The 15,727-nt window shown below is 42.3% G+C and overlaps 1 protein-coding gene across 1 annotated transcript in view; it reads left to right on the forward strand.

Annotated features, from left to right (window-relative positions):
* Positions 1–15,727, forward strand: part of XRN2 (5'-3' exoribonuclease 2) — a 52,385-nt gene that overhangs the window by 26,395 nt on the left and 10,263 nt on the right. Inside the window, exons 21-28 of the mRNA XM_064445507.1 lie at positions 1,627–1,710; positions 2,548–2,645; positions 2,739–2,818; positions 4,628–4,684; positions 6,732–6,800; positions 6,898–7,032; positions 8,374–8,501; positions 14,648–14,708. Coding sequence (XP_064301577.1) covers positions 1,627–1,710; positions 2,548–2,645; positions 2,739–2,818; positions 4,628–4,684; positions 6,732–6,800; positions 6,898–7,032; positions 8,374–8,501; positions 14,648–14,708 — 712 coding nt within the window. The remainder of the gene's footprint in view (positions 1–1,626; positions 1,711–2,547; positions 2,646–2,738; positions 2,819–4,627; positions 4,685–6,731; positions 6,801–6,897; positions 7,033–8,373; positions 8,502–14,647; positions 14,709–15,727) is intronic.

Consider the following 15,727-nt stretch of genomic DNA (forward strand, 5'->3'; position numbering starts at 1 on the left):
AATATTGTACTTTAGAGTGATGACAAATGTGTCTGAGACCTGCCTGCTGGTAGAGCTGGTATAGGCACAAATGTGAAACTGTGAATATCAGTTTAGTAGAAAGCCTTTGCTGTCATCTTGGTCAGGAAAAGCTCTAGTGTTCATGGTAAGTGTTCATGGTAGTGTTCACAGACTGGGATCCCCCTGGCTGGAGAGCAGCTCTGTGGGAAGGGACCTGGGGGTCCTGGTGGGACAGAAAGCTCAACATGAGCTAACAGTGGCTGCTGCAGCCAAGAAGGCCAACAGGATGCTGGGCTGCATCAAAAAGGGCATCGCCAGCAGAGAGAAAGGAGTCATCATCCCGCTCTACTCAGCGCTTGCCAGGCCACACCTGGAGTCCTGTGTGCAGTTCTGGTCCCCGCTGTACAAAAAGGATGTGGACAGGCTGGAGGGGGTCCAGAGAAGGGCCACCAGGATGATCCAAGGGCTGGGAAGCCTGCCATATGAGGATAGGCTGGGAGAGCTGGGTTTGTTCAGCCTTGAGAAAAGGAGGCTCAGAGGGGATCTCATCACGGTGTACCAGTACTTGAGGGGCAGCTACAAAGAAGATGGAGACTCCCTTTTTACACGGAGTCGCATGGAGAGGACAAGGGGGATGGACACAAGTTGCTCTTGGGGAGATTCCAATTGGGCATGAGGGGGACATTTTTCACAATGAGGCCAGTCACCACTGGAATAATCTCCCCAGGGAAGGGGTTGGCTCGGCCATGTTGGGCACCTTCAAGAGCCGTCTGGACAGGGTGCTGGGCCGTCTTGTCTAGGCTGGGCTCTTCCTAGAAAGGTTGGACTAGGTGATCCCTGAGGTCCCTTACAACCTGTGATTCTGTGAAATAAAATAAAAACTAAAATAATTATTCCAGATTCCAACTGATAATAAAGGTGACCAAAGTAAATCTTTGAAGAATTTTCATAGTAAATTTGTTAGTGCTTTTTTGGATTTTATAATAGAAGAAAATATATACTGGAGTGTACCAGGGAAGGCTGTTCTCCAGCTTCATCTGATATTACTGAGCGGGCTCTGAGATGTGCTGCCTAGTGAGGGATTTTGATCCTGAGAGGACCCTCCATGTTATCTCAGAGTGAAATTAATAGCTGGTGGGAATAGTCCCTGATGGATAATATCTGTATTGCCTCATTGCTGAACTGGGAGTGATTTCTTCCATTGTTGTCTCTTAATAAATTAATTTGAATAAAGTAGCGTTGAGTTCTGCCAGGGGAGTATCTGTAGCAAACGAGACAAATAGTGACTCTCTTACTGAGCTCATCTTGTTCTAAATGAGGCAGGTGTGGGTAGAGGTTACTGCTTCCCAGTGCCTACCCAGGACTGGGGAGGAGGAGGATGGAGGGGTGCTTGGAGATAAGCTTCCCTTTGCAGCCTGCACTACCACTGAACTGCTTTTCTCTAAACAGCCTGCAGGGTCTCAACCTCTGAAAGCGTAGGGTTTTCTTTTCTGTGGCTGATGCAACATTTGGTTTTTGGGTAAATAATTTCTTGGAGCTTTCCATGCTAGTGTCTTCTCTTTTTTTTTTTTTTCTTCCTTTTTTTCCCCAACAAGTGTGAAAAAAATCATGTTTTGGTTTTACCAGGTGTTGCATTACTGCCATTTGTTGATGAGCGACGCCTTAGAGCTGCCCTGGAGGAAGTCTACCCTGACCTCACCCCTGAAGAAAGTAAGGATTGTGATATTTTGTTACAACTTGTTATTACCAGTGTGTTTCCCCCTAAACGTGCAAGGTGTAAGGGATGTTTGGTTGAACTGAATTATGGCAGGCTGTAGCCTCTTTTTCCTATATGGTGCTCTTAATTGGAATGATCCTTGATGGGTTTCGTTTTGTAGCTTTCACTTACTTCTCTTTTACGCAAGTAGACCTGCGTAAGATTTAACCTGAAAATTAGATGGCAGATTAATCATATGAAAAGCTTCTACCAGTATACACTGTCAAGTATTTGTTAAATTAACATGTTGCAATCAAAAGAATAAACTCTGTTTCCAAGGTTAGAGTTGATGGTAAAACTTGGTCGGTGTATTGGCTATTCTGACCAGTAGGCTCGCTGTGTCCAGTTATGATGTGTGAAGCTTTGTGTTCAGATTATATAGGCAAATGTACGTGTTACTTTCTCCCTTGTACAAAAATAATATCTGGTTCTTGCAGGTAAACTGCTTGGGAGTTGTGTGGGTTTTGGGGGGGTTTAGGTTGGGTTGGGGCTTTTTTTACCCAGCCTGTCTGTATCTTCAGCATTACTCTGTTCTAAATCCAACGTTCCTGCCATTGAACACAAGATTCCTCTTGTTTTACTGTCTGCCAGCTACCCTTGTGACCAGAAATGTCCTGTTCTGGGCAGAGACACTCTTTCCAATGCTGTCAAGGAACATTCAGAGCTTTCTCCTAAATCACAGAAAGGCTTTTCTTTTGTGGAGATGTCAACAGGACGGTGTGCTGGTCTGCTGTATTCCTTCTTCCCCTCTTTGCTCTGAACTCTTATCCCATTCTCTTCACCTTTTCTAGGCAGAAGAAATAGCCTTGGTGGTGATGTTCTCTTTGTTGGAAAACACCATCCGCTTTGTGACTTTATCGTAGAACAGTACAAGACCAAAAATACAGAGGTAGGCTGTGCTTGTTCTTAAGGGACTGTGTAAATGGTGAGGGTGGAGGTCTAATAAAGTGCTTCAGCTGAAAAGTTGGTTTTTATTCCATAGCCAGTGGATATACCCCCAGAGCTGTGCTATGGAATCCAGGGAAAGCTGACACTGAATGAAAATGCTGTTCTTCCGGACCAGTGAGTATGGCTTTTGGTACGGGTTGTTTGATGCTAAGGGGAATTTCTTTCAGTTATGTCTGCATTTAAATAAAAATATCTTTATGCCCACAATGAGAAACCTAAAACTCCTGACAAAGCAATGCATTTACTTCTGAGGCTAAACGTGGTTTCCGCTAGCTTGTAGTAGGTGTGTAGTATCATCAGCACGGGTGAAAAACCAAGCAAGTAAACCTTTCATTCCACAGTCCTATATTTTTTTTATTTCAGAACTACGTTTTTAAAGCAGCATCAGAAATCTTTAAAGTGCTCTGATATGTGTATTTAGTTGCTGCTGAATCTTTTGCTGTTTGTCATTTAATCTATGGGGGACTGATTTTTATGTATTTAGAAATGTTTGAACTTGAATAGGTAAAAGCAGCCATGATCAGCGGCCCTATTCACTATGGTCGTGTTGTTTTGGCTTCTCTGCTTCTGTACAAATGTTAATTTAATGCAGTCTGATGTAACTTACAGTAGTGCGTGCTGTTTAAAAAAAAATAATCCAACAATTCTGCTTTCTATATGCTAATCTTAATTGCATTAAAGGAAGATCCAGAGCGATATATTTTTGCCACTTTCCATTTAGGCAGTGGCACTAAATTCAGGACTGCTACCAGCTACACATACAAAAAATGCTAATATTTTTTGTTTTCTAGGTAATGCATTTAGTTTGAGAAATTATTCGTTTAATCTTCACATTGTAGGATATGCATTCATTTATCTAACTTTGCTTAGGGGCATAAGCAGGTGTTCAGTAACTCATTTGCATTAAATGCACAAACGTGCCTATTTTGTTGGGCAGATAATGTATCCTAGTGCACACTTACTAATATACATTGCTCTATTCTTGTCATGGCTTGCGAAGAATATGAGCAAGTCAGAGCTGTTTTTGGAGGGAATAGCAATGCAGGAAACAGAACACTCTTCTGGCATTGTCTTCCCTGGATAGGGCTTGAGAAATGGGTATTTTATTTTTTTTTTTACCTAGAGAAGTAGTTTGCTAGGAATTCTGTGAAGGTGAGCAGGCGTTTAGAGCACTACTTCAGAATAAGTCTTACTTTGCTAAACAGATTTGTATTGAATTCAGCCAGCGTGCATATAGCTTGGGACCCCTGGGAGAGATGAGTCGTGACAGGTGTGCTCAGCAGGGTGGGCAAAGGAAGCTGGTTTCTGGTTGATAAGAGCCATTTTCTCGAGCGTGGTGTTTGCTTGAATTGAAGGGGTAAAGTTTTCTGGAGGAAAGAAGGAAAGGGTTAAGATGCAACTGCATGTCAGCCTGTTAAATCTCAATTAGAAAGGACACTCTAAGTGCTGTGGAAGACAGCTGCTGAATTTGTTTTTAAAGCCTTTTTCTTCCTAGTGAAGCAGGTTTGTGTCTTCATGGTGTCTGCATGTGCGTCTGTCTTTCTGGTCCTCTCCTGCCTTCTTAGAACCTGTTGGCTTGTTTCAGTCAAACCCTAGCAGTACCTGGAAGTTCCCAAGGTGCAGAATAGCACTGAGGTTTGTAAACAGGCCACTGGATAGTGGGAAGCGTATGAACCCACTGTTAGACACAGGAGAATCCACACAGTTCAGCTGCAGAAGTCATGACGTTAAGAAAAGGATTCAGTAATTCCATTGCTTATAGAAACGTTTGATTTAGGGGAAAGGCAAGTTAATTTTGAAATCTCTTTTATGTGTCCCAGGCTTAGTTGATAGGGAAACAAGATTGGTAGCAATCGAGGAAGTGGAGCAAATGGGGAGACATATGTTACTCAATGTTTTGACAGAGGTTTTTCTCTTTACCAGGACAGTGGAGTCTCCTGTTCCAATGCTGCGTGATCTCGCACAGAATTCTGCGGTCAGGTAAGTAAAGTCTGGGTTTTAATGCAACGACATACAAAATACAGCAGTCAGAACTCAGTTTATTCTGGTGTTTTGTGTTGTTGAATTTGCAACAGAATCCATCTCCTCATAAAAATAAAGCTTTACTTCAAACATTTCTGGTTTTTGGTGAGAATTGAATCCAAGATGCGTTGTAACACAGCAGGCTTGGGTTAGGGCGGTTAAGCGGTGCGTGGGGTGACATGCCCTGCACAGGTGTCTGAAGTGGTCGTTTCTCAGTGCATCAAACCCAGCGTGTTTCATCTCTGCAGAAATACCTCATCTTTCCTGCTGTTGCTGTTCTCCTTGCTCTCAGCTGGGTCTTTGGCAAGCAAAGAACAGCACCTGCAGAACTTGGTAGTCTGTATCAAGCCTTTTAAATTAAAGAAAACCAAACGTTTGTGAGAGCAAGTCTCTGAGACAGAACTGGGTATTGATTGAAAGTCTCCCAGTTCTTCATTTCTGTCTCTTGGATTTTTATCCATCTTTATTCCTAACAATTCCCAGAGGATACCTGAGAACATAAGCTTCATGTCCTTAAGAAGTAAAGGAGTAATACTAACTTTGCCTGAATGTGATGTTTGGGAGGATAATAAGACACTTCATAATGAATAAAAAAAAATGCAGAGTTTCCAGGAGTAAATCTTGTGGTCAAAGGTTTTAATTACTCTTGCACTTGACAGCAAATTCCTGTAGCTCTAGTGTTGTGTGTCTTTCTCGCTTAGGGTCTTTCTCGCACAGTGTAACAGGTATGTGATGCTTGAGCCTGTAACGTCTTGCTTCTTGAGCGACATAAGATACCTGAGACACTGAAAATCACTTGTGATCCGTCTGCCTCCTTGGAGGAAAAACTTGGTTCAGCCAGCGCACCTATCTACAGGCAGTAAGAAATGCTACGTTGTGGCCTGTCAGAGTATTGTGGAAAGGATGTTCTGAAATGGGGATTTAGTTACTTTGAGTGATGAGGTAAAGGTAGTTTTTGGCTTTCCATCTGCCACTGTCAGGAGGTTTGAATTGTTTTGCGCTTCTGTCCATTCCTCTATTGCAAGGATTTTTCATCCTGTCCTTTGAGATAATATGACCAGTCATGATTCTGCTCTTCAGTTCTTGTGACTTTGGCTGAATTTTCCAAGGGACCATTATTTTCTTTCCGTCGAGACTCATTCATTCTCTGCTGAAAAGCAGATGTATTTCAGCTGGAAGAGTGAGATTGTTCTGCTTAGTAGTTTGCTTTTATCTTTCTTGGCATCCCAAGCATTCTTCTATATCAAACGGTAGGTAGAGAGAGAACAGGAAGCAGGTTGTGCCGTGTACTTCAAACATGTCCCTGGTGGGACCTATCTGAGACCTGGGTACTTACACCAGGAGACTGGAATTGCTAGGAGTGTGGATGAATTTTCCTAGAGCAAACCCAAACTGCTACATAATGCATTGTACCAGCAGAAATTAAGCTTTCAGCCACTTTTTACTCTAGTATTATTTAGTTTGTCTAATACTGGACAGCTCAAAATGCAGGGTCTGCGAGGTGTCACTGAAAATAGGTGTATATCCCTTCACAGGAACTGCATGCAACTGCAAAGCTGCCTTTCAGGATAAAAACTCCCTGGCCCAGGAAATCCCATTTCTAAGTTCTGTACAAATCTGACTAGACTGCACAGCAAGCTGGCATCCTTCCTGTCTGTAGTGTGGCAGCCTTTGAACTTAAGTACCATCAGTGCTTTGACTAGAGGATTTGTTCTCAAGGGTCTGCAGAAGATGCTTTCGTTACCATACATAAGACTAACTGTTTCTGGGCATTAAACTTTCTTTTGGACTGGCTGTTGATAGAGAGGAGGCAAAAGGACACCCTGTGGAAAATAATTGAGACATCCAAGTCCAGTATATCCATGTGCAAGAAATGCATTTTGCAGTTTAAGTCGTGGGTTCTAGAATCTTACCTTTTCTGTTGTGTACATCACTGTTAATAAACTTTTTAATCTTGCTTGTCTTAATTATCATGTAAAGCTAATCCTCAAATACTTTCTCCTAGTATCTCTTTCAAAGATCCACAGTTTGATGAAGACTTTGTTTTCAAGGCTATTGTGTTACCTGGTGCAAAGTAAGTATTAGTTGTCAGTTTTCAAATAATTCCATTTTCTTCATTAATCTGAGTGTTTGCACTGATAAGTATTTATGGAACTATTTTTAATATTAAGGAAACCTGCTCCAGTTCTGAAGCCAGGAGACTGGGAAAAAAACAACAATGATGGCAGGCCTTGGAGACCGCAGCTGGGTTTTAATCGAGACAGAAAACCAGTCCATTTGGACCAGTCAGTGTTCAGAACTTTAGGGTAAGACTGGCAGCACTGTTATTGACTGCCTCACTGGGGTGGCTATACTCCTTTATTGCTTTTTTTAATTAAAAAAAAAAAAAGCAGCAGAGTGTGGGGCTGGACTGTCAGAGATAAGGTGCATGTGATATTTAAATTCAGTATCAATGAAAACTGTGTGTTACAATGATTTTGCCATAATGCCTTGCATTCTTCTTGCTTTTGGGTTTGGCTTTTTTCTACTAAATAAATCTTACTAGCTTTTCCATTGGGGTTTTTCAACGTGTTTTGTGGATACTCGCTTGAAGTACAGAAGGTACAATGAGAATGTTGAACACAAGTGATAATTAATTAAAATTATTATGAAGACGGTAATGTCTTTTACATTTTTAAAAATGGGTTTTAAAAACCCTTATTTGAAGCACGTGTTACACCATACGAGCCATTTGATTGCCATTTTTCAAGGCATTGCCAGTTTTTACAGGTTCTCCAAAAGTCTGAGTAACTTTCTCAGGAGCTGCAGTGTAGTACGAGGATGCTTCTGAGCGCAGGATGAGAGAACGAACTGGGGTTATATATTACAGATAAAATGAAATGCTTTTCCTTACTGGGGGGTGCAAGGAGCCATATGTTTATCAGAGCCAGAAAAGAGAATGTTTTAAAGGAGGCTGTAATACTAGCAAATAAAACTAAACCCTGTGAGCAACTGAACCTGAGCGCCTTTTTGGGAAGAGAAAATCCCTTCTTCATCGTATGGCTCTGGAGGAGCTGGAAGAAGAAAAAGCAACACCCTTCCCTCCAGTTGTGTGTTGGAAAGCATAATTGTTCCAGCGCTACGCTTGTGAACCATGTTCTGTTCTTCAATGTCATAGTTATATAAAAAAAAAGTATAGTTGCATTATTGATCACATACGATGTCTCATTAAATTGCTGTCCAGCGTGGCAAGCACAATCATCAAAGTGTTAACACGAATGCAGTTCTGCACAGGAAAAACAGCACAGGCCTGGCAGACGTTGACGCACCGACATTGGCAGGTCCCGCATCTATCAGCTCTCACTCATTAGGAAACGTGACAGCAGTTCAGTTTTACTGGACTCTTACGCAGTTTGCAGGAAGTACATGTTTTTCCGCTTATTGCGGTTTGCTATGGAAACTTCAGAATTTTTGCTGGGCCCAGCTCACAAAGCGTGTGCTTTGTCTGTGGTGTGCCTGGGGCCCTGATCTGTAAGCGAGTCACTGCGTTGTGCTTGCACATCTCCACTGACACACTGGAGAGAGCTGGGCTGGGGAGCAGCTGTGCTGTAAGGTGGCATTCATAAAAACACCCTATTCTTTTTCCTTTCCATTTCTACACATAATAGCCATACGATGCCAAGGGAAAGAGGGATGCCAGGGATGTATGCCAATGCAGTACCTCTTGGAACTTACGGGAGCCCGTACGCCAGGCCGCTTCTGAGTGGGCAGCAGCAGATTCCTAAACTGTTGTCAAGTAAGTAGGTTCTGCTTTCTACATTTTGGGGTTGGAAAAATACTGTGGTTTCATCTTGGTTTGTTGCACTACTACAAATAAAAAGTGGATTCAGGCATCCCTCTTCATTAACTTTGTGTTGCTGTTCTCTGTTGCTCTTCCTTTATGGAATTGCTATAGTGAAAGGTACTAAAATGTAATTATGTGCCTGTAAGTGGGATTCCATTTTGATTACTGCTCCCAGTATTCAAACGCAATAGGAAAAATAGCACTTTGTCTGCTAAGGATTCCTGGTGTCTGTTATCCAAATGTTTTCAGGATGTGGCTGAATCTCAACCCCACCAGCATCAGCAGACTTAGCAGGAGGTTGGTGCTTTGTGTCTGAAGAGAACAAGAGGGGAATGCTGACCACAGAAAATAACTAATGCATAAGGTGTGGTGGTGGATCCGGAGAGATTGTAGGACCCAGATACCAGGCTGAACCAAAACTGCTAACTCACAGTCCTGTACTGGCTTCTCCTGCCTGCAGTAGGTGTTGTAACTTCTGGCAAGGAGCTGGCAGGAGATGGTCAGGAGGTCAGGGATGCTGCTGCTGTTGGCTTGGTGAACAAGTGGGTTGCTGGAAGCAGGAAAATAAAAATCCTGTGCAACCTGAGGTGGAGTTCTTCATCCTGGGAAGAAATTGCTTTTGCGAAGGGCTCCCAAAAAGGACGCTAGTTAAGAGTCCTGTCTCTTCACCTGTGACCAGGAGCTGCATTTTTGTGATGGTGGGATTGAGGCAGGAGGAAACTTGGCTAAACTGCCTAAAAAGGTGCTCTAAAGGAAGAATGTCTCACTGTTCAACTGAATTCTTGCAATATTGAATTATGCACATATTTTGAAGTTTAAACAGCTGACAGATAAAGTTTGAACTCCAACAGTTTGTCATATAGAGAAGACCAGATTACTGCATAGCAAAGCTGTCGGCCTTTTTGTACTTGACTTGCATTTTTTTGGTGCATATGAAACAGCAAATAAATAATATTGATGGACACTCTAAATTAAACTTGTTGTCCAGTCCCAAAGTAGATGAAGTGTAGCTGAGTAGTGGGTGCAGGAATAGTGTGTAGTGTGCAGTTGAGTAGCGTGTGAGGAATCAGATTGGTTTAAGTGCAGAGGTGGATTGAATATGAGAGCCTGGAGCTATTAACTTTGATTAAAGGAAAACAAGTGCGTTCTTTTTAAACAAACAAGAAATTATCTAGATGATCCAGATATGATCTAAAAAGAACAATGCGGGGAAAGGGAAGGCAGAACTACCAGACAGGCATCACATTTTTGTGTTATTCTCCAAAAAGCAAATGTGTGCATGGTTTTTGTAAGAGAGAAAGTATTTGTGAACCCATCAGTCCCTGTACTGCTGTTCAAATCTTCTGAAGCTCGAGTCTTGACACTTCGCGGGGAAATACTTATTTCAAAGCAGTTTTCTCTGCCTTATGTACGTACATGGGGCTGATCTTGCCAATTAGGTACTTAGAAAGCTCTCGTCCTCGTGGCATCCGAGCACCTTGTGTTGTATAGGAAGCACTCCACATGCAAATATGCCCCAATGCCATCATTCTTTCAAATTGAGGAGGCTTGAATCCACTGATTGATATGAAATCCCAGTCCATCTGTTGGCCTCAGAAAAACTGTCTGGTGGCTTTCTTTCACACATCCCTTCCTCCCCATGTCTCTTACCCCATCCTTACCCTCAGATTGCCTCGGGCATCCACTGTTGCTGTTCTGCAGGTGTGCCTGGCAAATCTGAAAGCAAGGCTTTCTATTTCTGCACCCCCTGCCCCCTTTCTCTTGTTGTGTCGCTTCCTTTAATGCTGCTTTCTCCATTAGGCAGAGGTTGATCTCGTGCTTTCCTGTTCGTGCAGCAAAAAGAGGTGCCAGGTCAACCTGCTGGTCCCTCCGGCCGCCGTTGCGGCGCGGTGCCTCGCACACCGCCGGCAGTCGTCGTACAAAGGCGCTTTCACCAAGCAGGGGTTGTGCGCCTGCCGTTGCTCTCCAGGGCTGGTTCCTGGCACACTCTGTTTTCATGGGAGAGCGCAGTGCAACATGCTGCAGATGCGTTCTTTGTCAGTTAATTTTGTTGTGTTTCTCCTCCTCTACTAATGATACCAAGCTGTCCTAGGAGATTAGTCTTAAACTTTAATTAACTTCTGATTTAAACTGACTGCAATGTGAAGTCTTTACAGCTAAGTACGGTGCCTAGTGGCCACATGTGTCTTAACTCCTCCTTTACCAGGTAGAGACCCTGGTAAAAGGGTTAAAGCCTTGCTTAAACCCCTGTTAGAAGAATACTTCCAAGTGTCACAGCCCAAAATTTTTGCTGAAATTAGTCTTCCTGACATGGACGCTGAAGGACACTTTTGCAAATGGGACCACACCTGGACACGGTTACTCATCCTGGGTTATGGATTGCGTGGGTCGAGTGTCAGGCAAACCTGTCAAGACAGGAGCGTGTCAGCAGCTCTGTGAACCTCACTGCAGTAGGTGGTGGTCATCTCACTAAACAGGAACAGTCTGCACGGACAGTGCGTTTGCTCCAGCAGAAATTTGTGGTCAGAATTGAGCACGTGGGCCAATTTCACCCAGACAGAGTTCTGTCTAGGAGGACCAAAAGGTGTCCTAGACCTGACAGCACAGCTATCTTGTCTTTTGCAGTCACCCCCTTCAGTTCAAGAACAAACGTCTCTGTCAAGCACAGATATCTTCAACTAGAAAATCAAATTAGAAGGAATGGGAAGGCATATGCTGAGTTTTAATGGAGCAGGTCATTTCTTGTGTCAGAGTCGCATTCATCAGCTATTTAACTGTGAGAGAACAGCTGTATGTTGTGGCATACTTGGACTGGGAAGCATCCGGAACCCACACATTCCTGAAAAACTAGAGCTGATACGGTTAAAATTCCCGCATTTTGCAGGATTGCTTCAGAGCAACTTTTCATTTTATGTATTATGTTTTTATATGTATGACGAAGTAAAATTAGACTCTAGAAGGGCAATGCGGTCAACCAAAGTGCCATCTCTTCCTCAAGAGGCTGCTGTGGGTGTTCCTTACTGTTGTTCTCTGATTTGACTGTGATGTGCCAATTTTCAGTTGATGAATAATTGTCTGTGCTGATAACTTGGGGAGTCAAGTGCAGTATGGCAGTACTCTGTGAATGGCATATTTGGTTTCTGCAGCACGGGGTATCTGATTTGTGACTTTCATTTCAGTCAGTAAACTTGTCAATTAGCTGCATTTGAAAAGTGATTTTGATTAGTGCAATCAGTAAACACAAAATCTCGTCTTTGATTGCCACACTGATTAGATAAATTGTTACTTGAGGAGCTGCTAGAGAAGGCAGTTTATTTGGCCTTATAGGTCTAGGAAATGCCTAAGTTTTGAAGACTGAAGAAAATATTAATTGTCATTTCTTCTCCAATTTTGTACCTTTTTGAAGTGTAATTCACTGCTCCACACTTTTTCCCTCAAAGATTGTTCTCTGTCAAAGCCATAAAAATGAACAGTAATAAGGTGGCTTTAAATGTTTTTATGATGATTTCATTAAACTCTTTCTTAAACTGTTCCCTAGAGCTGCAAAAAGATGTGGTTACAGCAGGAGAGCTGGGTCCTTTCATTTTCAGGTGGAAAGTGGATTAAATAGGACACAAGTTTTTAACTAGCCCTCAGGCAGGGGTCTGTATGAATCGCAAACACTGTACGGGAGCGAGACCAGTATCATCTCACTGGGTTTCTCACCAGAGCACCATTTGACCCTGGCAGTGGAATGGGAAGTGTGTTGTTAAACTTCAATTAAACTGTGAAGTTCTGACCAGGGAGGGTCAGCGAGGGAGAGGCTGTATTAGTCTGTATAATTGCCCAGATGCTTGGGGGTCTTGCCTAGCTCAGCCTGCACAGAGGAGAAGGGTGGGGAAACGGGGCAGTTATTCTTCCTGGAATATAGAGAGGTGTTTTTCTGGAAGTGTGTGCCTCCCAGCAAGCAAAAGGAGAGCTAAGCCAGGTCGGGTTGTGGTGACAGCCAAAACCTAGCCCTGATCCTGGCGGCTGCAGGTGAAGAACTACAGGTGTTAGTAACTACAGATAGAGGGGGTTTGTGCATCTGTAAACATTTTTAGCAGAACTCCGTTCTTCTGTATTGCACATATTTCTGTGGTGCTGGTGTCTGTGAAACTTCGAAATTATTAGAAATAAAGTCTTCAGACTTTTTGATTGAAAATGGTGACACGCTTGGGCTTTGCCAAATTTTTTAAATTTTTTAAAGCAATTTCATCTTTATACTTTTTTCTTAAGCATCAGTTTAATCTTGTGGCTTAATTGCTCATTTCCCCCAAAGTAGCTGAAGACAGTGTTATGGGCCTGGGTTTTCATGTGTTGCACTAATCTTGTATTGGAAAGCAAACACAGCATCACTGAAGCATTGTGTTAGTGCAACCTATTTATGCACATGAAAGTCCTTGTAATTCACAGGCTGGTCGGTATAAAAGTGCCACCTATCCACCTTCGGTCCTTGTGACGTTAGACTGGTTTGGTCACAGTGTACATGAAATAACCAGTTGTACCTGATGATGAGCACCAGCTGATAACAGTATATAGGTGTCTGTGTGTATATAAAGAGGGAGAGGTATATAGGTTGATGTGTGTGTGTGTATATACATGCAGTGTTTAATAAATAAGGTGCAGGCTGTGCCCCTCTGCAGCTCAGGGGTTGCTGGGCTGGGTAGGCTGGATTAGCTGTGCCCAGAGGAGGCCCGGGGGGAACAGCGGAGCTGCTGGGGTCAGAATTTATTTCCCCTGACGAAGCGGTGTTATCCTGAGCGGGGGCTGCCTGCACGCTCCCCTGCGCGCTCGGGTGCTGCCCTGAAAGGCTTCTGTCCGGGTCGGACCATTACAGCCTGCAGACAATCCACGCAGAGTTGAGAGGCACAGATTTTTTTACTCTGTCTCTCCCCCCGCCTTCTTTCAAATTATTGCGAAGCTTTCGTGTACTTGAATATTGGCAGTTTAACAGGGCGTTACTGTCCCATCCCAGTAGGTCCATTAGACAACTTCTGGAACCAGCTGTTGAAATTAGGTCACACTTAAACACCATTGAAAATAATCAAAGGTGTCACTGAAACTGAAGCTTTTGATGGATGCACAATTTGAGTGTTGTGGGCTGGCCGGGGAGCTATTGATTAGCTGTTTCTTTTATCCTGTTTACTGACCAGTTTATTTAGAACAACAACAACCGTTTAATTGCATGTCCTGTTAAAGCAATGTTGTTACTGCTATGTCTTTGTGAGGAGTGAGTTTGGGTAGAAGAAACAATTGAGAAGTGGGTGGTCTTTTTCACTGCAGCTTCTTATTACGGCAGTGCTAGGTCTCTGGCCAAGTTTTTACCCGAAAAGGTTTAATTCAGTCTGATTACATTATCTGAGAGATCATTAATTGATTTTTATTGTCATTGTCTAGGTCAACTTTTAAATATCTTTAAATATATCCTAACTATATATGGATAAACTAGTTTGAATATATATATTTATTTTTAAATATTAATAAAGTGGAACTGCTCGCTTTATTACATGCCCTGGTCATTCGTTTAATTTGCTTTACAGAATAATTTAGCCTAATCAGAGGGAAACTTGCACATATTTTGAGTATTAAGTATTTGTTGCTCATGAACATGGTGTGTGTTGATGACACAGCAGTGTATGTATCTATATTTTTTCATACAGCGTAGTGATGAATGTACTTGTAAGAAATGTAATTGTTAAATGAAGTCTTCACTTGTTACAGTAACAGACATGGGTCTGCATTTTTAAAAACTCAAGAGAAGATACCTGTGAAGTGTCCAAGCACTAACCAGCGCTACTTCTAGCAAATAAAATTCATTCTTCTTATAACTTGAAGCTTATTGGACATATTTTAAAAAAAAAAAAAGTTGCCTTTAATACTGAGCTTGCCACTGATGGGCATAAGGGCTGTATCGAAATCAGCAAGAGTAACCAACGACTTGGTGAAATGTATATCCAGTTTGAGCTTTTCTGTCTGACTTCTTAAAAGACGTTCTCAGGCGTGTGTAAGAGTAAGCGGAGCACAGCTCCTTAAGTATACTTGCTCCTTTTTATTTTAATGGTTTTTTTACCCTCTAGATCTTAGACCCCAGGAGTCTTGGCGAGGTCCTACGCCCTTGTTTCAACAGGCACCACAAAGGTAAGGCAGGAGGGATTGAAGTTTTGGGAAATGTGGCCAGGAGGATGTACTGGGTTCTGCCAGGCTTCACAGATTTTATTTTCTTTGTTTTGAACTTTGGTGCTTTAAATTTGAAATCATGCTGTACAGCAGGGTTGTTTTTTTTAAGTTAATGTCCATGATTTATTTATATTTTGTGGGTGCACTATGTGGTGTTCATCCTTTAAAAGGCTTGAGTAGTTTGTATTTTTAAAAAAAGGCAAAAACACTTTCCATTAAAACTCAGACTTCAAAATTAACTTTACTGTTGGTGCTTTGGTACCGTTCTTGGTTGTTTGGCCTTTATCTTATTGAAGCTTTTGAGATACTATGAAATTGAACACAGAGAGCTTAAAACTGCATTAGATTTTGGACAGGCTAAACAAATTTCTTTTTAGGAGGGCTGTGGAGCTTAATGAGGCATAACTAATGGTGTTCCACTTTTATCATTTCTGTGCCGCAACCGCAGCATTAGTACAGACTAGCCATTGATTCTTGCTACAAACCTCTTGAAGTCCTAATCAGCTTCTTTGGTACAAGTTTTTCAGGCCTGACAAGCCTATTGTAGGGCAGTGTCACTGTAGGTCAGTAGTTATTAGTTGCCACTGAAAACAGTTTCTTTAACTACTTAAGACTGAACTGAATTAAATGCAGAAGGGACTCAGGGAAGGATTATGGAATCTGCAGTCCAATAAGTGCCATCGAATAGAAGGAATGTGACATGGTTTGATAATAAGGGATGTTTTACATGCGCTCCTTCATTGATAGGTTGTATGTCCTTAAGTCAGATGGACTTTATAAACTCCAGCGTACCTGTGAAAGCCATGAATAATGACATTTATTTATATTTATGGAGGAATGAGAGCGTATATGAGATCTTTGAAGTTTCTGCTCTGAGGCACAACGGGGGTTTTTTTTTTCATGGTTTTATTTGCAAATGTTAACCATTGAAAATATCAGCTTTGGGAGAATTTATTGAGCTCTCCGCAATCACACTTTCC

Source organism: Phalacrocorax carbo, chromosome 3 (assembly GCF_963921805.1).
Source record: "Phalacrocorax carbo chromosome 3, bPhaCar2.1, whole genome shotgun sequence".
Classification (NCBI taxonomy): Eukaryota; Metazoa; Chordata; class Aves; order Suliformes; family Phalacrocoracidae; genus Phalacrocorax; species Phalacrocorax carbo.